At 38.8% G+C, this 25,916-nt stretch overlaps 1 protein-coding gene across 1 annotated transcript in view; it reads left to right on the top strand.

The window, feature by feature from the left end:
• WWC1 (WW and C2 domain containing 1) overlaps positions 1–25,916 on the top strand; it is a 94,280-nt gene that overhangs the window by 44,614 nt on the left and 23,750 nt on the right. Inside the window, exons 2-11 of the mRNA XM_056862432.1 lie at positions 4,570–4,679; positions 8,620–8,823; positions 9,777–9,853; positions 11,004–11,083; positions 11,780–11,909; positions 12,210–12,356; positions 13,150–13,223; positions 17,704–17,946; positions 21,279–21,368; positions 23,725–24,260. Coding sequence (XP_056718410.1) covers positions 4,570–4,679; positions 8,620–8,823; positions 9,777–9,853; positions 11,004–11,083; positions 11,780–11,909; positions 12,210–12,356; positions 13,150–13,223; positions 17,704–17,946; positions 21,279–21,368; positions 23,725–24,260 — 1,691 coding nt within the window. The remainder of the gene's footprint in view (positions 1–4,569; positions 4,680–8,619; positions 8,824–9,776; positions 9,854–11,003; positions 11,084–11,779; positions 11,910–12,209; positions 12,357–13,149; positions 13,224–17,703; positions 17,947–21,278; positions 21,369–23,724; positions 24,261–25,916) is intronic.

Below are 25,916 nucleotides of genomic sequence, written 5' to 3'. Positions count from 1 at the left end.
CCATTCTCCATTCCTCTGGTACAGAGGCTGATCGAAGGGACATACTACATATCTTTGTTAGAAGTTCAGCAATTTCCCATTTGAGTTCTTGAACTCTAGGATGAATACCGTCTGGTCCCTGTGACTTGTTAGTTTGCGGTTTGTCTAGACGTTCTAGGACTTCCTGCCTTGTTACTACTATTTGCCTCAGTTCCTCATTTTCCCCTCTCCCAAATCTTTGTCCGAAGAAGGAATCTGTCCTGTATCTTCAACAGTGAAGACAGATGAGAAGAATTCATTTAGTTTTTCAGCAATCGCTTTAACATCCCTTATAGTTCCTTTACACCCATTGTCATGCAATGGTCCAACCGCTTCCCTAGCTGGTTTCCTACTCCTAATATACTTAAAGAATTTCTTATTGTTTGTTTTGATGTGTTTAGCAATAAGCCCTTCCAAATCTTTTTTTGCATCTCTAATTATCTGCTTGCATTTCCTTTGTGCAAGTTTGTGTTTGCATCTGTATGTCCGTATGCACTGAGTTTGCCTGAACCGGATGCTTCTCAGCTCCTGTCGGCTTTCCCCCTAGGTTCAGTTTAAAAGCTGCTCTGCCACCTTTTTTATATTACGTGCCAGCAGTCTGGTTCCATCCTGGTTCAAGTGGCCAGGGAATGATGTTATAAATATCCAAACTGCCCTTGGCGGGGGAAAAGTTCCCCACTCCTGCTGTATACAAAGACAAATGCAACTAAAACAGTCTAGATAGAATTTCACAGACACACAGCAAATAATCAGAGCTGTGCTGCTTTCCAAGGGACTTCTGTTCCTAAATGACTGGTTGTCTTGTTGCCCTTAGCTCCATATTGCTAACACTGTCACCAGCTTCCATGTGTCTTTTTTTCTCCCTTTCCTTGATCTGCATAGTCTTGATTGTGTGCAGATATTCATACTATCTTGTGAAGAACTGTGCCCGTGGACTGGATTTACTGGATGTGAATGAGATAGTGGAGAAGGTGACTTCTCAGGATGAATGTTCTGGTACATTAACTTTTGATGGAGAAGAGAAGAATGTAGGTAGAACCTGCTGGAACTGGTCAGCAGTCCTTCCAGTCCAGCAAATGAGGTTTGCTGCCTCTTTATTAAGAGATTCCCTTTTCTCACCATGTCTAGTAGCCACAGATGGATCTCTTCTATCTATACTTGTCCAATATGCCACTATGTCCACTGGCGGTGAATTCCACAGTTCCATTACTTGTGAAGGAAGAAAATGTGTAACATGTTACATGGTATAAAAAATCTGGTCAGATAATGGATTTCAGATCCACCTGCTTGTTTCATTGCTGCCCTGTTAATGACATGTCAAAGTGTAACACCCTTTCTGTCAGTTTCAAACCCAGTGGCTATCATTGTTGCTTTTAGCAATCGTCGTCGTGCCTGCCTGTAATAAGACCACACTATTATAATACATTCTGTAAAGCTGGCCTTGATGGGGCAGAACTTCCTCGTTCTGGAGACATTTTAAGCCAGCGTTCCAACATCTATTTGTCTGTCTTAAATGGGTTTAACATGATACATCTACCAAAATGTTAAAGATTAACTGAGAATACATGCTCGCTTCAGCAGCACATATACCATGAACACATAAAGCGGCCTTATACTGAATCAGACCCTTGGTCCATCAAAGTCAGTATTGTCTACTCAGACCGGCAGTGGCTCTCCAGGGTCTCAGGCAGGGGTCTTTCACATCACCTACTTGCCTAGTCCCTTTAACTGGAGATGCTGGGGATTGAACCTGGGTCCTTCTGCATGCCAAGCAGATGCTCTACCACTGAGCCACAGCCCCTCCCCATAACTGAGAGTACTTTGTTGGGCTTCCCAATTCACAACAAGTACATAAGAAAAGGTGTCCTGGGTGGGTTAGTTGCCTCCTCATGGCACAGCTCCCATTTCCTGGAAAGGAACCTTGTGCTTCAGTATCTTTCAGGCACACTGTAAGGCTAATAGAAAAGAAGGTAAATTATATAGTCTCTATGACAATGCCTGCTTGGCAAAGCCTGCAAAATAAAGATGGTGTGGATTGGTAGATACTTATTGTTAAGGGAGAATCTAGCCAGGATATAAGCGGCCTGCTAGAAAGAGAAATAATTAGCCAAGAGCTGTCCTGAGTGAATAAAGGAGCTGTTAGGATTGGGAAGCCAGGAAGAAAGCGGGGTGGAGACTTGCTGGGTTAGACTGAAACTTGGAGCTGTGCAGTAGGACGGAGAACATAATCATTATGGGGATGTGAACTGTGATCATCTGAATTTGGAGCTTGGAGCTATGCCATCACCTGTGAAGTCAAAAACACATCGACTCATTATTTTGAAACAGCATTATTACTTCTTCCAGTCCAGGTTGTTCCTAGAAATATCACTGCTGTGCTAGCAGCAGTGTTCCATATTAGGCGAAAAATAAGGCCATCCAGTGGGCAGGAGAAGACAAAGGAGAGCAAGGTGCAAGGTTGAGAGTTTATTTAGCTCTTTGCATTTCGCAGTATGCTTCATCAAGGGATCGTCTATAGAAAGTTTTTCAGTTCCCACCTTGAGCAATTTGGGACTTAGAAGAGCTAAATAAACTCTCAGTCTTGCACCTTGCTCTCCTTTGTCTTATCCAGTGTTCCATATTATTCACAATTGTAAATGTTTCTCTTGCTTTCTACTGTACACGTACTAAGCTTGAGCAAAGTGCTATTAGTGTAATGCAAGGAATTAAAGAAAATTACCTCTTATTGAGGTAATTCCAGCTATATTACTGAATGTACTCCCACCCAAAAGGAGATCAACTTCAAACAGCCAACAATCCAATACTAATGCTTGGTCAAGATTTATTCATTTAAACAGAGGTGTTGCATACATTTAACCACAATATCAAAATAGATTATCACACACACACCCTCCCTGCCTGAGATGGCCCTGGGGAGCTGCTGTTTGCCCTGTTGAACTAATCCTGTATGTAAGCTTGGACAATGTGTGTACTGTGGTCTTTATCCAATGGGGTCCTCACATGATTGAAAATTCACCTTAAAAAATTGCTAGAAGTGCTGAATACAAAACTCACAGCAAATGTCTAGTTTAGACCTAAAGATAGAGGCTTTTTACTATTTGAAGCATTGCCTTCTAAATGTGCAACTTTTAATGTACTTTTCATTTATTTAAGTTCCATTTGTGTGAGATTTTTGTGCCACATCTAACGCTTCATTCCCTATTTATTACTGTGGCAAGACATTGTTTTCACATTGTCTTGCACAAGCAGAAATGCAAGTGGTAATACAATAAGTTTGACTACTGATATCCTTTTTCTTGCATTTCTGCTTCTGTGGAGCTCTTGCTCAAACAGAAATGTTATACTGGATTCAACTCACAGTTTAATTTTTTTCTTGTTTAATTACTTTAATTACTTTTCGCACATTAGACTTGACAAGGTCTTTTCATTGTATTGTGTGTGTAGCTCTGATCCATAATGTGAAAATGTGTGTTTTTTTCTGTTGGATAGCACTGTTTTACTCATTGGCATGAGTCGTTTTAAAATTGGTCCTGAAGACCTCTGAAAGGGCACACTGGAGTAATCCTGGTCAGGCTCATTATGAATAGACAGAATTTGTGATAGGAGTTTAGGGCTGTTGAAGCTGATTGTTAGCAAGCCAGTTGAATTTCAGCAGTCATAAATCCCTGACTGTAATCAATGGGACGTAAAAGTACTTAGGCTTGGCTGAATTGCTTCTACTAATACATTAGCCATAAATCTTCTTCTGCTCTCCTTTTGTTCTCAGTTTAATTGCAGAACTAAGCTAAAAATGGAAGTTTTAAAAATTGTACAGATCTTTAATGTATTTAAAAGGGAAGTTTTAAAAATTGCATAGATCTTTAATTTATTTCAGATATTTACATCCACACTCATTTAGCATTTCTGCTGGGTTTTCAGGACAGTTTTTTCTTACCATTATAAAAACCAGTAAACTACTCTTTTAAACATTTATTTATGTATTAACATCTTTGCAGGACTGAGGAAGGATGGTTTATAAGAGAGGCTACTTAAAAAGAAATTATTACCTAGTGCTTGCACTTGCAGTGTGTAGGAATTGCGGAGAGTATAAACTAGTTTATTGTGATAAATCAGGGTGTAGTACTTTGTCGCATGATGTAATTAAATATTCCTCATCCTCTTATTTCTTTTGTGCAGTTTTAATAATTCACACGTTGCAAATCAAACATAACTTGCTTCTATATGCCTAAGTATTTTTGAAGTAAGTCCTCATAGACAGACTTTTTTGTTCATTGTGGGGGCAGAATTTGTTGATAGGAGACCTTCATGTTGTCTTATTGAATAAGTACTTGCTGTCAGGTCAGGAATGAGAATTTTATCTAGAAATTATATTGAATAAACTTGCTGTGTTTAATAAATGGATAAAATGAGAATATTTGTGGGAGTATTGCTAAATATTAAGCTCCGCCATGTAGATTCCAGCTATTTTCCCCTTAACTATTTTTTAGTGGAAGGACTGCCATTAACTTTGTTTGAAAACTGTTTCAAAATATCCATATTTTTTCCTTTCAGGTACACTAAGCCGCTAACCTTTGCTGACTGCATAAGTGATGAGTTACCATTGGGATGGGAAGAAGCATATGACCCTCAGGTTGGAGTTTATTATATCGACCATAACACCAGTAAGTGTGATATAATTTTGTACAGAGTGTGAAAACACTTAATCCATACAACATACCTTATCTCCACTGATCCAAGTATAAATATTCCACTTGAAAATTGGGGTTGTACTTGTGGGTTCAGTCTCGGTGTCTTTTACAAATGCATGGTGTATATATGTGGCCAGCTCCAGAACAGGTCTTACATATTTGTCTTCCACTTCCAGGTGTCTTCTTTGTCCTAGTTCTTACTTAGCTAAAGCACATAGATTGCTGTTGTAGGATCAAACATTAAATATTGTTTTAGAATGGCAGTGGAAGTAGATTACATTTCCCTCTAGAATTCCTGTAATATATTGTTGACGGCATGTTTATTCCTAGCACACCTTTTGGCTGAGAGGTCCTATGAATCCTTTTGGTTTTTCAGCCTAGAAGTTGGATTAGCATATTTTCTGCCAACATCCAATCTGATTGGTTGAAACATCCAGTCTGATTTGATGAAACAAGATTCCTTGAAAACCTGTGGGACATGCAATAGCATAGTCATTTGCTGCAGACCTAGTGCGTACTGTTATCTTTAGTATTATGTTCAAGTTGTTGTTCATGACAGCTTTCTACTTTCTGGTAAACTATTGAGACTTTATGGTTAATAAGAATAAGATGAGACTTTTGAGAGACTTCATTTGGTGAACTCTGCTAGCTTGCATCCTACTAACTTTATTTTCTTTTCAAAGCCAGTTCAAATTGGAAAGTTCCTCATTCAAATCATGCCCATGTCATGGATTTTTGTAGGTGATCTTAGACAAGCAGCTGTCTTTCAATCTCAGGTTCCTGTCTTCAATATGCAGATGAAACACTGCCCTATTTTAAGGGTGGTTTAAAGATTTCTGAACACCTGAAAGTGCTATATGCCTCTTATTATTAAATAATAAATATTAATCCCTTAGAATTAGACAGATATTTGAACTAGTTGCTGGCTGTCATCAGATTTTGAGATGAAGTTAGTGCTGTTTTTCATTCTTTATGGTGCTATGGCATGTTACAAGGATGAGGAAGCGATAATTGTCAAATGACTTTGAATATAATTATTTCAACTAAGCTCAAGGACAGATTGAAATCCAATTTAAAGTCAAGAGAATAGATGCAGTTTCTTATAAACGGGTAACCTGATTCAGATGCTTTGTGGAGACAAGCCTCATTCATTCCACTAGAGCTTCCATCAGCAGAGATTTATGATTTTGGCAAAAGATAATTAAACTGAACATGGAATAGCAACATCCTGATTACATTATTAATGAAAAGTGGTACTTGCTTTTCCTTGGGCTTCATTTGAGTATATAGAGAGAAGATAGACTTATAATCTATTGGCAATCTCCCTGACACTACATTTGCCTGATTCAAAATTATCTCACAATTCACTTAAACCCAATACTGGTTGGCAATTTGTATTAAAAGCATGTATAATATCTTATGACTGGCCCAATGGGCCATTTTTCAGTAGCAGCTGGGATAAATTTCTGTCTTATGGAGGATAATAGCTTGTTTATTAGTTGAAGCTTAAGTAGTACTGTAACTGATGGATTGGGTTTAATTAATTAATTGCTAGAAAGTGATAAGACTTACAGAGTAATCCTTAAGAAAGTTACTGCAGTCTAAGCCTGTTGTAATGAATGGGCTTAGACTGGAGCAACTCTCTTTAGGATTGCACTGTAAATCTATTAGATATGGGAAAGAGCAGATCTTGGTATTTGTGTGGTACTTGTGCAGTCTGTCATCACTGGTATCTGTCAATTTGCCTGCCGAATGTCTCTTATTGGGTAAGTAATAACATTTGCCGCTACCATTACTGATACTCTTGTTGGTTGAAATTTTATGTAAAACCAGCAGAGATAATGTCAAACCACTGGAAGAAGCAGCAAAGAAATTTATTGTTGCGTTTTTCTCTACAGTTCCACTCTTTCTCCCAAGTGTGTATATAGCAAGCCTTTTAGCGATCGAAATCACACACAGAGATACAGATGCCAGAATTATTTACACTTGCATCTTCACAAAAATAGGGTTGAGATGTCCTAGAAGGTCCTAAAAAACTATATCAAAGACAACATCTTGGATTTTAAAGTAAAAGGTGGGGAGAGAAGGGGCTTGGGATATGTTTTTGAAGTACGCCCTCTCTCTCTGTCTTTTGTATTTACTAAGCTCTCTGACCATATGCTGTATCTGCTGGCAGCCACTGTCACAATAGCTACAGGAAGGCACAATATATTTAAGTCTTTTGGTCTGGGTCTGTGGCAGGGTATTCTTCTGTATCCCAGATTACTTGGCCTGGAAGAAAATCTTTGTTTCAACAGCTTCCTTACCACAACAGGTTTTACTAAATGTTTAAAGAACTTCTAAATTATGGAGATTAGATTCCCTTGGTTTCCTGCAGTCCCTTTTGTATGTATTATTCATTATGTGGTAGCTAGGCATCCTAGCTCAAACATGATTCGTTTAGACACCCTGCAGCATTTAAAGCTGGTTGTAAAACCGAAATTCTTGTTCTTGTTTTTCAAAGAAAATATTTCCCTTCTGCACTGGCACATACATGCTCACTTGCTTATAAACCAGAATGAAATGGAAATTCAGATATTGGTATCTTCCCATTTATATTTGCAATATCATGCACTCTTGTTCCAGGGAACTAGGGAGCCGTGTACATCTCAGGTGGGAATAGCCAAGACTCTAAGACAGTTCTTTTACTTATAGCTGAGACTACGACCTCGTTCAAAACAGCCTTTGTAATCTTTTAGCTGCTGGCGACTAACAGATTTTATTTACCTTTTCAAACAAAGCACTTGTGTCCTATTTGCAAAGTGGGGCTGAGCCTTTGGAGGGGTGTGTGGAATTCCTTTCTTCCATTTTCAGGTTTCTTTGTGCTTCTGAATGTTTGAAATGTCTGTGGCGCTTCTGAAAGTGCCAATCCCCCCTCACCATTTCCCCCAGGGTGGAATGACAGCTTGCAGCCGTCATTGAATTCCTGTATTGGTCTAGTGCTGTAGCACAAAAGTTAGAACGTTAAAATAAAAATAAAAAGCCGAAACAGAACACACTGCAAAAAAAGGGCAGGGGGAAGCGACATGGTTGGAAATGGGCCAAGGGCTTCAGACACGGCTCATAAATGGATTTAAATATGCTGTCTGAAACTTCCATCCCCTTGTCGCTTTACAAGGAATCGGGCAGCCATGGATGACAATCGGTTTAAAATGGCAGTGTGAAAGGGGCACATGTTATGTAAAGTTCTTGTTTGCCTGCCCTTTCTTCTGGACTCCAGTAGCTACCTAAAATGGAAGTAGCTACCTAAAATGAGTAGGCATACTTATATATCTGTGTTAGCTATGTTTTGTCTAATAAATCCTCAAATGGTAGGCTGTGACTAGGGAATAACTAGCATACTTGCATTTAGGCAAGGGAATAGGTGACCCAGAAAGATGTAACATCCATCATATGCAATACTCGAAAGCAAATTTTTGCATATTATATAATAAACAATAAACTGTAATGAAATGGAAGATAGGTTACATACATAATTACATACACTAATTGCCTGGCCTTTCTGGTTTTCCTGTTGGGATATCCAAGGCTGTTGTCAGTTCCATGAGAGTATTAACTTTGAGTTAATAGAAGCATATCTGCAATAACGTTCTTCACACATACTAACAGCTCCAGGTTAACAATTTCTGTAATTGCCCTGCAGCCTGATTGTATAATTCAGTTTGGAGTGATAGGAACAGATCTGTGTTTCTAAGGAGGTGTTTTTGTTTTGTTTACCACTGCTTTGTATCTAGTAGTTTTATATCCTTGGCAGACACAAAATGCCACATTCATAGAGTGAAAAATGAGATATGTTAGAAATATTGATTTTAGGCATGTGGCTGTCAAATTAGGTTTTTAAAATTTATCTTTACTTTTTTTGTTTTGTTTAAAGAAACCACCCAGATAGAGGATCCTCGAGTACAATGGAGACGGGAGCAGGAGCATATGCTGAAGGACTACCTTGTATTGGCACAAGAGGCACTGACAGCTCAGAAGGAGATTTACCAAGTGAAGCAACAGAGGCTTGAACTGGCGCAGCAGGAATACCAACAACTTCATGATGTCTGGGAACACAAGCTGGGATCTCAGACCAGCTGTGAGTACTTGATGGTTTTCTGTTTATCCTTTTGTTCTAGCGGTACTTCAAGGTGTTATTTATGTTTGCCGTGCAGATAAGGGCCACAGACTAGACAAATCACTTACGTATGAGCAAAAAAACGGCATGTGTAATTGAGGCGTCCTTCTCAATTTCCTCTGTACCAGCTCCTAGTACCAAGAGGCAAGCATGAGTTCTGTTGTAGAAGATGTACAAAATGACATTGGATCATGGCCATACTGTACAGATGTGTGGTGATAACAAACATTGACAATAATTCACAGTAGCAAATAATCAGGGCTTTTTTATGGTGGCACAGAGTGTTAAGCTGCAGTACTGCAGTCAAAAGCTCTGCTCACGACCTGAGTTCGATCCCAACAGAAGTCGGTTTCAGGTAGCCGGCTCAAGGTTGACTCAGCCTTCCATCCTTCCGAGGTCAGTCAAATGAGTACCCAGCTTGCTGGGGGTAAAGGGAAGACGACTGGGGAAGGCACTGGCAAACCACCCCGCTAACAAAGTCTGCCTTGGAAACGTCGGGATGTGACGTCACCCCATGGATCAGGAATGACCCGGTGCTTGCACAGGGGACCTTTACCTTAACCTTTTTTTACTCACCAGTACTGAGTACCATCACTGGGGGGCTGGTGGGATCTTCAAGGTCCTGATGAGAGAGCTCATGGAAATTAGTGCATCCTTATATAGTAGTATTTTCACTTTTTTAACACAAAGAACACTGCAAATAACTATTATTAATAGACTCCATTAAGGCTTTATTTCTTAAAACAAGCTGACAATTGAAAGCTTTACAGATGATGATACTTTTCATTAGGTTTGTTACCTAAAACATTGTGTTTATAGTGAGCTTCTGTGTTTAGAAGGAAAATGTGGTGCATTGTTTTGTGTACTGTTCCCCACTATGGTGTGCTTTAAAGATTTTTCTCACCTCTTTATAGTAGTCTCCAGTTCCTCATCTGGTTCAAAGTATGATCCAGAGATTCTTAAAGCTGAAATTGCCACCACAAAATCTAGGGTAAGATTTTTATAACTGAGTTTTTGAGTTATTTGAATTGTCTCAGAATCCAATGCTTACAATTTACAGAGGTGTGACAAATCTGTATGGACCAATGCCGTTCTAAGATGTTATTCATTTTTGTAGAATAAAAAAATCCCTAAGTAAGGATGTGTTATAGAGATGACTTAATACTTCCATTATTTGTCAAAATGCCCTCTATGGTATAATCAAAATCATAATTATGTCTCAAGATTTGTTATATTAATTATATTAAACCATCAAAGATCTATATCTGCAGAGGCCAGCAATTAATATGTCCCGAGGTCACTGTGTAGCTGTTAAGGAGCAAGCATATGCTAAACATATATGACTAAAGATAAGAGTGAGAAGCAACAAGGGCATGTGTTTACAATTCATGATAATTTCCCAGTCTGCGAGTGCAAATGCTTGATTTTTAGAGATTGTCCAATAGAAAGACTTGCTACTTTAAGAAAAGCAAATCATTAATTGTATAAATATATTATAAACAGTATATGAAAAATAATGACAAAACATCTGGAAGTGTTGAAAAAATTGTATCAATGCCACATGGTAATATATATCATGGAAGTTGTTTTCTTAATTTTATACAAAGGCATAGTTTGTCACAGAATCTGCTCATCCTCAACAGATATTTTAGATGTTTCTATGTTCCCTAGCTGATAAAGCCATTCTGTTAAATACTTTGTTCTTTGGCTGGCGCCTGTATCTACTTCGGTCACTGAGAGATTGCATTGCGCATTAGTCAACTAAACATTTAAAAAGTATGTTAGCAATTATTAAAACTTCACAGTTTTAAGGTGCACATGTGCTGCTAAATAAATCACCTCTACACTGGGGGATGGTTCTGAGCTACAGAATAGCAATCGGTTGCATTTCTCATTTGTCATTTCTAAATATTAAAAAGGTCAGAAATCCATATGCATTTAGTATATTTAATTACCATTTTTCTTGCAAAGGATGGCTAATGTTGTCATAGTATATCATCAAAGTAATCTTTAATAAATTGAACTTAAAAAAATAGAATCTAAAAATGTTTAAGCATGTCTTTTGACAGGATTATACAGTACTGAGTGTACTAGTGGTAAGTTTTGGTTAGAACAGTTTTGCTGTTCCCTATTTTCTACAGGTTAATAAACTTAAGAGAGAAGTAGCTCACATGAGACAGGAACTCCAGTACAAGGAACTTGGTTACCAAACACTGAAGAAGTAAGTTAATGATCACTAGGTCTTGACCTGCATGTCTGGGATTCTCTGAAGCATATTTTACAAGTAGCTACTTTACTCAAATAGAACAAAATTAAAAATCTATCATTGGACAGAAAAGAGGACAAGTTGATTTTGCTTCCTTCCCCTTCTTCAGTGTAGTATTCCAACCTGTGTGTGTGTTAAGTGCCGTCAAGTCTCTTCCGACTCATGGCGACCCTATGAATCAATGTCCTCCAAAATGTCCTATCTTTGACAGCCTTGCTCAGGTCTTGCAAATTGAGGGCTGTGGCTTCTTTATTGAGTCAATCCATCTCTTGTTGGGTCTTCCTCTTTTCCTGCTGCCCTCAACTTTTCCTAACATGAGTGTCTTTTCTAGTGACTCTTGCCTTCTCATAATGTGACCAAAATATGATAGCTTCAGTTTAGTCATTTTAGCTTCTAGGGTCAGTTCAGGCTTAATTTGATCTATAACCCACTGATTTGTTTTTTTGGCAGTCCATGGTATTCCAACCTACTCAGCTGTTATTCCTCGCGAGTCCTGCAACTCAGAAAGGACTTACTGGGGGGAGGAAAAGAGCTGCATCCATCAGTGCTTTATGCTAACAGATTGCTGAATCAAAATACACGCATGGTGCTAATTTGAAGAGTCTTCTTGTTAATAATTGTTTCTCTTCTGTTTTATAAATCACACTGAAGAATTGATATGAAAATGTCTGACACTCGAGGTGGATATAAACTTGATGAGGCGCAAGCTATCTTAACTGAAATGAAAACTATCAAGAAAGCCATCAGTTCAGGGGAGAAAGAAAAGCAAGACCTCATGGAGGTATGGAATTGATGTGACAGACTTCAGCTACTATTACAGTAACTCTGTAACTATAAAAATGCTTGTGTTAAACTGTTACAAAAGTTAGGTGGAGTTCTTTGTTTAAAGGGGACAAAAATACAGTCAAGCAGAAATGTATATAAACAGACTGTTTGCGTGTCTTTTCCCACAACTAAGGGATTAATTTTTCAAGTATAGATCCCACCGTCTTAAATCTTTTCTTTAAAAACAAGATGAACTAGTGGCCATTAGGGAAGTGAGGCAGCCATAATAACTATGACTTGTCTCCTGTTGTTCCAGTGCCTTGCCAGGTTGAAAGACAATTTTGTAATGGACAGAGGATCACACTTCGACTTGTGGGCCAGCAACACATCTTTGGAAGGCTCCAGTCTCTCATCACCTGGGCAGTATCTGGATGTTGGATCCCAAACAGATGTTTCTGGAAATGTATGTAAAATCTAAAACGTTACCTAATGCTGAGTGTTGCTGCAGGTCTTGCATCCCATTAGAACTGTTACTGGTAGGGGCATGTATCATTTTTTCCGATATTTTTCCGATTCAGGTTTAATAGACATGGAAATTTTCAAAAAATCTGGAAAAAGCTGAATACTTAATTCAGCGTTCCCTGAAAAATTTTGGGTTAATAAACCCAAACCCAAAAAATATGGGGCACAGAGATGAAGGCTGGGGTAGAACTGAAGGCTGTGCTCCCTCTCAGCTGGGAGCGAACACAGCCTTCAGTTTTGCGTCCCGCTCGCTCCAAAGTTGGCAGCAGGTAAATGAGGGAGGGGTAAATGAGAAGCAGGTAAATGAGGGAGGGGGGAGGGAGGGGTTAAAAATGGCAGCTGGGCTAAAGCAGCCCCAGATAATTGTGCGGGGATCCTCTTTTCTGCTCCCTTTAATTGCTGCCATTTTTTCGATACAACACCACCACCCCGAAAACACCGAAAAGTTTATTTTTTTGTGGGGGGAGGTCCATTTGGCATATCAATATGTGCACCCCTAGTTACTGGATGGTCTGTAGCAACCTAGTGCGTTTGCATCTGATCAGCAAGGGATCTTATATTTCTGTGTCCCTCACCTATACAGTTAATGATGTAAAATGATCCGGATTTGTTTATTTTATTTTTCAGCACTAATGTTGAACTTTGCATCTGACATACATCTCATGGCATTTGTGTTAATGTGCCTATGTTTACAAAGAGGAAAATTTTTGACACTTCATATTTTGTTTCTTTAGTTTATCGTGAGCAGTAATAATCAGTTGGCTGAGAAGGTGAGACTGCGACTCCAATATGAAGAGGCAAAGCGCAGGTAAGTCAAGCTTTCTTTATTGTTATTGGCAATTAAAATTCACAGTCTAGCCTTTTATTTCTTGTGACAGCAAATTTATTCAATAAATTCAGCGTCTAGAATATTGGGATTGGTTTGTCAGTCTCCAGGCAAATTTCTAATTTATGCTTTTGAAAATGTTTTATTGGAAGGCTTTTATTTTCAAAAAGTGTTGATGCTGCAACATACAATGAACTGTAAGCCAGTGTGGAGGTCAGAATGATAATTATGAGATATAGTGATCATCCTGTAAACTAAGGGTGGGCAAATTTTTCAATTTGATGGACCCATTTTGGAAAGGAAAGTTGGATCCAGACTAAATTTTCCATTAATGGATGGGGATCCCTTCTGCGGATCCCCAATTTGCCCCTTATGCCATTCCTGAGGGTCCTCTGTCTCCCAGGAGCAGCATTTTATGGAGATCCATGAGAGGGAGCAGGAAAGTTCTGTTCCACTATGGAAGTATCTTCCTTTACTGGAAAATTGTTTGCATCCAACACGGAAATGGAAATTGTATGGCAGCCCATACATTTCTCAAAAAGAAAAGCAGTGCAATAATTTGTGCACTTTTTGCTATATTTTAATCTTAGACCAAAGGTTGGTTTGGATCCTGCTGAAAATCTCTGCTGATGGAAGGATTTCTGTCAGCGGAACTGACTTTGCTACCTTCCTCTCCTATTGCAGTCCAAAATGTCTCCCCAAATGCTGCTCCAGATTCCAAGAAAGAGCAAAGGGGGGGGGGGTCAGAGGACTGCCACAGGATGGGGAAACCAGCAGAAACTCCATCAGTCCCATGGAATTCATAGAAATGATTGTTGCTGTCTAACCCAATCACTGTAGTTAAGGAAAGAGGGGCTGTGGCTCAGTGGTAGAGCATCTGCTTGGCATGCATAAGGTCCCAGGTTCAATCCCCGGGATCTCTAGTTAAAGGGATTGGGCAAGTAGGTGATGTGAAAGACCTTTCTCTGCCTGAGATCCTGGAGAGCTGCCGCCGGTCTGAGTAGATAATACTGACTTTGATGGACCAAGGGTCTGATTCAGTATAAGGCAGCTTCATGTGTTCATGAATGTCACAAAAAAAATTTAAAAGTTCCTTAAAGTGATGCTCACAGCACACTTGCAGTGAAGTTTGTTCTTTTATGACCGTATTGCAAATGGGGCAGCTCACAAACTTCTGCAAGGTAGTTTGGAGGAACAACAATGTAATTTCTGACCACTTGCCCGTCTTAGCAGCTCTGAAGCACCTGGGAGTGTGTTACTTGATCAGACCTTCGGCAAGACAGGCTGCTGAGATACAAAGGCTGCAATCCTACACAGACACATACTGACACAGGAGTAAACCTCACTGAGCACAGTGGAGCTTATTTCAAAGTAAATATGCATAAGACGGACCACAGAGTGCCGGCAGCTAGTCGTAGGGGAGGCTTGTCTGAGACAGGAGTGGAGCTGAGAGCTCTGAAGTCAGCCCGTAGGAGCTCTCAGCTTCCCTCCTGCCTGCTCTATTTCGACCGATGTTGGGTCAACATTGCTTTCTCAGTTCACTCACTGAGTAGCTCTTGCTCAGCTGCTACTAGCAGGAGGGCAGAGGGGCTGGCAAGAACTCGACGGGATTCTGCTTTACATACAAATTGTGCACTCTTCCATGAGCTTTTCCAGTTCTAAGCAACACTTGTATAGTACCTCAGGACTGCAAAGGCCCCAAGACAGTTTGCTTTCTGAAGTAGAACAAAACTTTTTTATTCTTTCTTGTACTGTTCTTGTGGTCTGTACATATATTTTTATTGCTATAGTGTAACAGTGTTCGCCTATTTAACAATACCCTGACAATGAACTTAAAAAGAAACGAACCATTTTTGAACCATTTTTGAACATTTTATGGCCTAAATTATGGTACCTTATTTGCTTAGGTTGTATTTTGGTAATAATTTCAAAATCCAAAGTAAGAATTTAAGGTGTGGCTGGCAACACCTTATACCACATTTCTGATGCCCTCCAGGACCTGTTCCTGATCAGCACCAGCCCTCTGTCTCATCTTTTTCCTGTGCCCAACCAATAGCGATTATTATCATACATAGCCACCAAGATTACATAGTATTAGATTTATGTTATGGTATAGTTGAAATTGATAGAATAACTTTGGCAAGGGTAGTCAAGCATGTTGGTACCATACAATACTAACTGTTCGAGATTTCTATAACTGGTATAGTTACAACATTTGAATTTAAGGTTGACAGGTCGTCGTCCCCCGGCCACCAGCAGGGGATATGGGGTAGGGTTTCCAGATCCATGTTAGGAAACTACTAGAGATATGGGGACAGAGCCTGGGGAGGTCCAGGGACATCAGTGGGATACAAGACCATAGAGTCCACCCTTCAAAGAATCCATTTTCTCCAGGGGAACTGATCTCTGGAGTGCTATAATACCATGGGATCCCCAGGTCCCACCTGGAGGCTGGCATCCCTATTTGAACGTGGGAAATAAATGATTAAGCACCTTCCTAGAGCAAGCAGCTTTAAAAGAAATTCATTTTTTATTTCCCCTCTGTTTTCACAGAAATGTACTCTTGCTTCATAGATTGAATACTGTCTGCATTAGTTACAAATTAAAATAATTGGTCTGTTGACTTAGCATAGGATGAACCTAGATTAGGACACTGGATATGTGCATACTGACATGTTTGTGGTGTGTGTTTATGCATGCAACTTGGTTTTTATCTGCATCGAACACAGGACTGGCCTGAGGAGAAACAGGAGGTCTCCAGGATTTGAGGGGCACCTTAAAGGGGCAAATTAGATAGAAGTTTTAAAGTGTCTAATTTTTATCTAATTTTACAGTGTTCATTTTGATTGTTAAGAAATAAAGATAATTTTTCTTGTTTTTCCTCTATATTGAATGGGGTGGGGGGATTTCGTAGTTTGCCTAGGGCAAGGCTTCTTAAACCTTTTCCACTCACGACCCCTTTTTATCCGATAAATTTTTATGCAACCCTGGGTATATAAAATAGGTATACAAATCAAACATTTACTGATAATAAATTATAAAGAAATTTATTTTAAAACAATTCTTTTACTGTTGCCAATTTTTTTATGACCCCCACATTCAGTTACGCGGCTCCATGTGGGGTTGTGACCCACAGTTTAAGAAGCTTTGGCCTAGGGCACCAGAAACTCTTGGGCCAGCCCTGATTGGAGGTAGTTAAAAAAACAACAGTCTTATCCATCCTGTTTAAATGTTTATGCTGTATCGTCATTTGCTTCCTACTGTTGTCAGATTCCATATTTCATTAACCAGAGTACAAGTTCTTCAAAGTTACTATATCTCAGCCTCAGATCTTCATCTGTGAAATAGAAGCAGTATTCATGAGAAGGGCAAGCTGATTTAAAATAGCAAGGATTAACACAACAGGGCTTGGAAAAAAACTTGTACATGCAGGGTGCTATAAGATTTAAGAATTCAGTATGTCACTTTAATGAGTGGACTAAATACTGTCCCTCTAGATAGGAACTCAAGGAAATGGAACAATAAAAAACTCAAGTCACAAGCTTTCTGGTAGTATGAATTTGGGCATTACAGTGTCTCAGTGGTGCAAGTTAACTTTTCAAACGATGAATACCAAACAGGTAAAGTTGTTCTAAACAGTCTGCAAAATTCACAGCTAGGGACAAAAATCATGTTTGACTTTCTGAATTTATTTTCAAGATTTTATTTATACAGTATAAGGAAGAGAATGATATTTGGTGAAGTGTTGAATGCATAGAGTTCTATATTACTTTGAAGGTGGGAAAATGGCAGGATATTGAAAAATTCCCCCTCTAGTCTATCCATGCTTATATGACGGAGGCTATCAAATTACAGCTGAACAATCCTCTTAGAGGACACTCTTTACAAATTCACAGAGGAATTTATGGATTATGAACTAACACCGTGCGAATTCATCACTGGGGCACAATGTTGGGCTTAATCAGACAGCTGAACATTAACATAACTGCAAAGAAGGCTGCAGTGCTGCTTGGATGGATTTCTATTAATTGTGAAAGTAAAATTAATTAAGCTGTTATCTTCCCTGCTATGGAAACTAGTTCAATAGTCAGTTACTATAATCAGTCAAAAAAAAAAAAGTCCTGAATTATGGCTTCTGAGTAAAGCACCAGCTGAAGCTTTGAGATGCCATCTTTTATCACTAGATTAAGACACAGTTGATAGGACTGGTGAAAGCTGATTTGTAAGACTTTTGTTCCAGATTGGTCCAGATTGGCCAACACTGTAGCAGTGGATATTGAGGCGTAATCTATTTGGCCTTTTGGAGGAGTTATTTTTCCATCTGCTCTGTTGAGCAACATGATTTATAAATAAGAACTAGCAGTATTCGTTAATTACATGCATTTATACCTAACAGGAAATAGACTGAGGCTACTGAAACACAATATGCTATATTCTAATTGAATTGTTCTTCTGCTTACAGGATAGCAAACTTAAAGATACAGTTGGCTAAACTGGATAGTGAGGCGTGGCCCGGTGTGCTAGATTCTGAACGGGATAGATTAATGCTGATCAATGAGAAGGAGGAACTTCTAAAGGAAATGAGATTCATAAACCCTAGAAAATGGTCACAAGGTGAAGTGGAAAGACTGGAAATGGAAAGAAAGCGTCTAGAGGAAGATCTTCGGACTGCAAGAGACACACAGAGCAAAGCTTTAACCGAAAGGTAGTTGGGGACCATTTAATGTCTTGATTTCCTTTTAGCTAACTGAAGACAACGTTACTGATGTGTCGAACTTTTCTCAGTTTAAAAAAAAAATTAAAGGGAAGAATATTTTAGAAGATGTCATGGGGATCACTTTACATTCTTCGGAAATAATGAATATATATATATATATATATATATATATATATATATATATATATATATATATATATATATATATATATATATATATATATATATATACACATATACATATATATATATATATATATATATATACACACATATATATATATATATATATATTTTTTTTTTTTTTTTTCCTTTGCTTTCTTGGAGAGCAGCTCCATGAAGTTACTGTGTTCAGATTCTGTGTTTCTTTGGGCATGTTACGAATTTGTGAGATGGGTCAATTTCCCCAGACCTATCTCATACGTTCGTCTCCTGAGCTGAGTGTGAGAAAACTGTGTATGTTTTTCTCAAATGTTTATTTATTTATTTGATTTATGTATTTATTGGATTTATATCCTGACCTCATTCCCAGCAAGCTGGGCTCAGAGCGGCTCAAATGTTATAAACCTTGTCACAATTGTGGGCTTGTAGATACAGCAGGGCTGCTGTGAAGTGTATTTGTTTCCCCCTTGCTTGGACCTTGACTATCAAGGTACTCCATGGTTGCCATGGAGAAGTTATTTTGTCACTTTCTTACACTGCCTAACTTTAATATTTCGTCAGAAGCAATGCCTGACAACTGTAAGGAGACAGCATTAGTGTTATAGCTAAATTTATATTAAAATGCATTGTTAAATGTTATCCCCATAGGAACAGAAGTTATGGAAGAATGCAGCTTGATAATTAGACCACTGAGGATATAGTGGATGAAAACTACTCATCTCCCTCTCATATAGTCCTGTTGGCTGTTAAAGAGAGTGATGCCTGGATGTTGAGGCTGAATCACTTTTTCATCTGTAGGGCTATGTCCCTGAGAAGATCAAGCGGTAACAGGGTGGAAAGGCTCTGTGTAATTGCTATCCTGCAGTTCATCTGTGTGGGAAGATATTGCTGAGAGCCTACAATGCTGTTACTGACAATTGTTCTTCTCCTTACAAATGAATTGAACTTGCTTTCCTTCATTTTTTTCTGTGTGATTTTATAGACTTCTTCCTGTGCAAAAATTAACAGCCATCCCACACAAATGATCTAAAAGCATATCTGTGGGATGTGGAAAACTTCAAACATCTGAGAAATTCCAGAACCCACAGGTTGCATGTGATATTAGTTCATCTCTCACTGCATTCCAGCTGCTCATATCCTTTGTTTAGATAAGAAAAAAATTCTGAAAATTTGTAGTATTTCAAATATTTATACCCATACTTTTGTATTTAGGCCAATGTGATTTACAGACTTGACTGCAGGCCAAGCAACACAATTAAAACACATATGAAATTACAATATACAACATTCACAGAACTGCCTGAAGGGAAAAACACAATCTTCAAGATATTGGTTAAGAACGTACAGTGGCACTGCTGGGAAGCTCAGTAAATAATGCACGTACCTGTAGAATCATAAAGTTGGAAGGAACCACCAGGGTCATCTAGTCCAACCCCCTGAACAATGCAGGAAATTCACAACTATCTCCCCCCCACACCCTTAGTGACCTCTATTCCATGCCCAGAAGATGGCCAGGATGCTAGATAAAATAATTTATAAAACCAGTACAGAATTTATTCATACTTCACATAAACAACCTCATGAAAGGAAAGCCCATGGGCACCTTGAACTGATTTTGAGATGTTTGCTTCTGTGGACAGAAAAAAAAGAAATAGCAAGGATGGGAAAGCGGGTATGTTCGAACTGGCCTAAAAATAAAACCTTTCAGCTAAGCAACTACATTGGTGTTATTTCGTGTTTTTAGACTAGTATTTTGAAAATGAGTTCTAGAAGTCCTGCACTTAGAGAATTCAATATTCTCTCCTTGCATGGTCTAGAAGTTATAGAAAACAGCCTAGTAAGTCTCCCTGTTTCTGCATTTTTTGAACTAGAAAGGCTGTACCTACAATATAAACAACTGTTTTGTTAAAAAAAATTATCCACTCCTCAGATCTTGAGTGAAGTGACGTATAAATTCAGGCTTTTGCATTGCTGATAATATGGTAGGCTCCCTATTCGCTGAAGGCACAACCCAAAATCCTCTGTAATGTTAAGAAGTTCTGAAGCAAACCCTTTTTTCATGTCAAGAGCTTATAATTCTGAGGCCATAGACCATTCCATGCAAGAACCTGGTGACCCTGATGAAGGCAGAAAGGCAGGGGTATAAACTTCTTAAATAATATTAAGAAGAAGAACTGAGTGTGTCCCAGAATCCACTGCAAATGACAAGACTCTGGGGTATACATTTGATGCAGAAATGTTTTTTTCCATACCTGGACATCCTTGAACCTGCCGTGGCTGTGCTTTCACAGTGCAAAACAACCCCCCCCCCAAAAAAAAACCCAGAAAATGTTTCACATTAAATGTAAAATTCTAATATTTACACCTCAGAATAAAAATCTGCATAGTATAGTAATACAGGAATGTTTTTTTGTGTGTGTGTTTGGATGTGGGAAGATCTACCATTTATTCTCTAATCACATTTCATTTTATCTGAAGAAATATCATTATTTTCTGTTACCAAAGAAATAAAGTACGGTATCTTCTTTTAAATATATTTTCTCTCCTTTCTATTGGCATAACAGCATAAGGGAGTGAGAGAGAATTCTTTTTGAACACCTTAAATATTCCTCTGCATCTTTGCCAGGAAATACTGATCTTCCTTACATAACCGATCTATTTGTCCCTGGGTATTTTGCGTACTTTTTGCAAAGGCAAACTGCATAGAGAAGGCCAGATGCATAATAGTAGACACCCTTCCTTTCCAAAGTATCTTAAAGATGACTACCACCACCAACTTGCAGAATTTAACCTGGGCTCCTAAAATTTGATTGGTGCTCTGCGAAGTGCAGAAGAGCTATGGTTTTCAAAAATTAAAAAGCTATTTTACATAGGAGATGCCTCTGGGTAAGATCCTCATTCCTGTGTTGATCCAGTTGACATAATATCTTTGTGTGTGTCTAAATTATTGCAGTAAAATGTTCTGTTTTGATTGACTAGGGAAAGCTTTTTAAAAATAACACTGCAAAACCATGGGCTGTATTATTTGCTACATACGGAAGTTTTGAGTTTACCATGTTCTTCTACATCTTCAGGCATTGCATACCCAACCATTGCCTCCTAATTTCTCTCAGCATTGAGCAGTATTTTAAACTGCTCTCTTTTTTAATCTCTTGCAGGTTGAAATTAAATAGTAAGAGGAACCAATTAGTTAGAGAACTAGAAGAAACAACACGGTTAGTGGCAATGCTGCACATCCAGTTGAAAAAGTAAGTTTTCATCGGTTTATCTCATGTGCTTTCAACAAATATTCTGAGTGAACTTTAACCTTAAATTTGCTTTTCTTGCAAATTGAAAAAGGTCCTGTTGCCAATTGCTAATAGTTGAATCCAGAGCAAAAGGTTTAGTTAGCAAAGTTGCTATTCGAGCACTTCATTCCTGGATAGTACTTGGTGGTATAATGGGAGAATTGGATGTGTTGTATGACATAGCCTATACCGTACATAACATAATAACTTCTAGAGAACTAGTGTGGTTTGGAAGCTTCAGTTGGTACATGATTTGACAGTTCACCTATTGATGAGAGCCTGGTGATGGAAATGTATCACATGCATCTTGAAATGGCTTCACTGGTTACCTGCATGCAGCAGGTACAATTCACCTGTGTGCCAGCTCAGTCCTTCTGAGTCCCTCCTCTTGGAGCTCTCCTTAAAATGTAATTCTTAAGCCACCACTTGGGTGTTCTCCTTCTCAGGAGCAGTCCAGTTTTTCTGGAATAGCTTTCCAGAGGGAGTGAGGAAGGCTCCCACTCAGTTCTAAGCATAGTATAAGACAGTCATGTTTAAAGAACCCTTCACTCCTTCTCTCCATCCCTCTCCTAGTGATAACTCACTAGGCAGGGAATATGCTTGAGATTTCAGCCTCTGTTAAGAGGAAATTTTAAAGGGCAGCAAAGCCTCAAGAGAGAAAAGGAGGGCTATAGAAGATATATTCAGAGTATATTCAGAGTATAGCTTAGGGGTTGAATTGAAGTGGCTAGACAGAGATGAGGAAGTGGAAGAGAGGGTGACTGTTGACTGACAAGAGAGAAAGGGAGTGGAGCTGCAGAAGGTTGATCTTGTTCCAGAGAGAATAAATGCAGGAATTCAATGAAGCAGCTAAATAGGGGGAGGGGGACTGACTGTCCTTAGCCAAGAGAATGGATGATAAGGCTTGGATTGCCCTATGCTTCTTCCCATCTTTTGTTCCCCTTCCATTTATTGCAGCCAACCTATAGTAAGCAGGCTGAATACACAGTGGGAGACTTTGCCAGAAGTCTGGCAAAGTAAAGGAACTGAGATAACATCCGGGGATTCTGGTTGGAGGAAGGAAGGGAGGCCCCTTCTGCCACGACAGCTTTGTTCATCTGAGCAAGGCCTTCTGCAGGTGTCAACCTGCAAGTGGGCAAAGTCAACAACTGCCCGTACACTCTCCTGGCTTTCCACAAACTATTCTAAACTGAATTATTCAAGAGGGTTTTTCTACAGAGGCAATTAGAGTAGCACTGTTATAAAAGGCTTCACAAAGTGACTTGGATAAATTATTGGGGACTGTGGTCTGTACTACTGTGTATAGTTTGCTATGGGTTGGCTCCTGTTGTGTAATTTCATAAAATTGTATTGCGGTCTTTGACCAGTATAACAAACGTTATAACAAGATTTAACAAAAGTTCAAAACAACAGAAGAATAAAAGTCTAAAGCTTTGCAATGGCTTTACTATCGTTTCCCAAGTCTTACTTATCCCAAGGCAAAATTTAGCAACTTGTCTGATTTTGTCTAATTGTGCATCATTTAATGTGTCATGTTAACACTTATGCTTTGCTTCAGTTCTGTTTTTTAGACTTCTGGTTGGGTCGACAACCCAAATCATATTTCATTGTTTATTGAATGTCCCATATTGTTGATTGTATTGACTCTGTGTAATCTGCCTTGAGTCCCACTGAGAAAGACGGACTATAAATAACATAAATAAATAAATAAATAAGCAACAGATTAGCTGGGATTCACAGGAAAACTGAGGTCTGTTACAGACATCTGGTAGGCAAACCTGCATTTGCCTAAATGCAGCTGCTGTCTTTTGGGTCTTTGTGAGGATAAAACAGGGAAAGCTCTCGTATTCCGTCATGAGAACCTTTTGAAGGAGGGTGGAATAAAAAGGTAATAATCAGAACAGGAATCAGCTTTGGCAGTCAAAGCATGAATGCATAGGCAGGAAAATCAGCGGGACAATTCAGAGCTCAGCCATCAAGAGGTAGTTCCAACATGTCTGCTCCAAGCAGGAACTGTGTGCCGGGCATATCCAAACGGACGCTTTCCAAACTACACCTCCATGGCATATCTCTAGACTAGACACTAGTAGGGTTTGATGAAAACAGCATATTGTTTTCTTTGTGTGAACTACAGTTCCATATGTATCCCTCTCACCTCATAATTATTTCACGTTTGGTTTAACATACCGAGAGATGAAATTTGTGTTTTTCCTACAGTCGAGATCGCTTTTGTGCAAAACTACTTCATGCCTTCTTTTGTTTTGATTCAGAATTACAGTTGGACCTTTCATCTCTAATATGCTTCTTTTCTCTACAGCCTCTCCTCGAGCATGCTTTCCCTGTCCTCAGGCAGCAGCCCTGGCTCTCTTGCATCCAGCAGGGGCTCTCTTTTTGCCTCAAGTCAGGATTCTTCCACTTCAGCCAGTTTTACTGATCTGTACTATGAACAGCTTGGACAGGTGGACTCTGACTACCAGAATAAAATGGACCTCTTGCTCTTGGAGAGAGCTGCTGGATTTCGCCCTTCAGGCTGCATCACCACTATCCATGAAAATGAGGTGGTGAAATCACAAAAAACTGATGCAACTAGCCGTTTGCAAGCTCTGAGGTCCTTGACTGGGACACCCAAATCATTGACATCTCTGTCTCCAAGGTCATCGCTTTCTTCTCCTTCTCCTCCTTGTTCTCCACTTGTGACAGACCCATTCTTCGCAGGAGATGTCTTCATGAGCCATATGGACTTTGAAGATACAGAAATAAACAATGGTCTCTGTGAACTTAGTCTAACCACTGGAAATGGCAGGAAGTACAGACTAGAAGAGTCTAGGACTGGGGGAAAACATCTGGACCAAGGTAGCGTAACAGTCCTTGTGCTCTTCCATACTGTTTTAAAGAATATTTTTTTTAAGGACGTATGTATCAGTGGTATTTGACAAAGTAACATGTTCTATAGAAGAACTTAAACAGAAAAATGTGTAAACAATTTTTACTAATGTTTATCCCTAATGTACCTTTGGTTGTAGTCTTTGGTATCCATTTCTAAACTCTTACCCATTCAGCAGATAAATAGTTCTATGGCTAAAATCTATGGTCGGGTCAAACATAAAAACATAAATGCCAAATGGTAACACATTTGCATCCGTCATAATTGCTTCTTGCTGCATCATAAAGACTTTACAGTGTAATTTTCAAGCATGAATGATAATTTCAAAAATATTAGCTGTTCCACAACAACACTTTAGTTGTATGAAGAGACGATGATTTTTAAGGTGGAGCTTGCTTTGCTATAATTTGTTGTGTGGACTGCACGTTACATTCATTTCTCCACTGCTGTGCTTTGCGAGATGTATATTCTGTGCTATTATGTAATTGCTGCACATGGGGCTCAACCTTTAAGGGTTCCTTTTTACTTAAAAGAAATCATTTCCATCCCATGATCATTCTGTGGGACTGATAGGAACTAGACCAAAGAGTGCTACTTTACATAGATAAAAAAAATTCTGAATGTGTACTTGACTTGCTGTAAATAGAGGATTAGGTAGTTAGCTTTTATGAAGAGATTACTTCTTTAAAATTATTGATTAATTAAAATACTTATAGCCCACCTTCCCTCTTGTCTCAAGGTGGCTTACAAACATTATAAGCTAAAGCCAAAATAACATAATACACCCCAAATTTTACAGTTCTGAGTAACTGTACCATAGATGAGGAGAAATGCTAACCAGTGGCCATATGGTATGAGTATCTAGAATCTTGGAAGCCTGGATTCAAATCACCTCTCTGCCATGAAGCTCTCTGACCTTGAACCAGTCATATTCTTTCATCTTAACGTATTTTCACAGGGTAAAATAGAGAAGGGAGTATTATCTACACTGTCCTGAGCTGCTTTGAGGAAAGGCAGAAGAAAAATGTGTTAGATAAAACAGAAAAAACTTTAACATTCTGCGTTAGTGTTGATAGAACTGCAGTAGAAAAATGCTACGTTGATTTTCAAAACAGTGCATGCTCTTATGAATCCATTAAATAAAGCCACTGAAGAGTTAACATCATATAAGCACTTTTTTAAAACCAAAAGCACATATACATTTCCAAATAACACTTCACCTTCTTATTCTCCACATTCTATCTTCCAGCATTTGACCAGTAGAAAATGTGTCTGAGTGGATTCAGTTTTTTAAAAGTCACTTTGTGGGGAATTTCTGCCTAGATTGTCTGAAAGAGTGAAAAACAAAAGGAGCCACGTTGCTTTTAGCAAGTCAGCTTATTTGTGTCTTGCTGACAGACCAGTAACGGTGAAATTTGCTCTGTGTAGGCATTTTTTTCAAGTAATACAATTTCACAGATTATATTAATCCTCCTACCCATATATGGTGGCTCTCCTGTGAAAGGGCACCGTAGAATTTTAGTTAATATCTCTAAGACTCTGGTATGTTAAGAAGACAACTTATTCGTATTAATATAAGAATCTGATGAAAGGTAGCTGTAATTAGTTACAACATGGAAAAGGCG

This window comes from Euleptes europaea, chromosome 1 (genome assembly GCF_029931775.1).
Source record: "Euleptes europaea isolate rEulEur1 chromosome 1, rEulEur1.hap1, whole genome shotgun sequence".
NCBI lineage: Eukaryota > Metazoa > Chordata > Lepidosauria > Squamata > Sphaerodactylidae > Euleptes > Euleptes europaea.
This window is presented reverse-complemented; position numbering and strand designations above follow the sequence as displayed.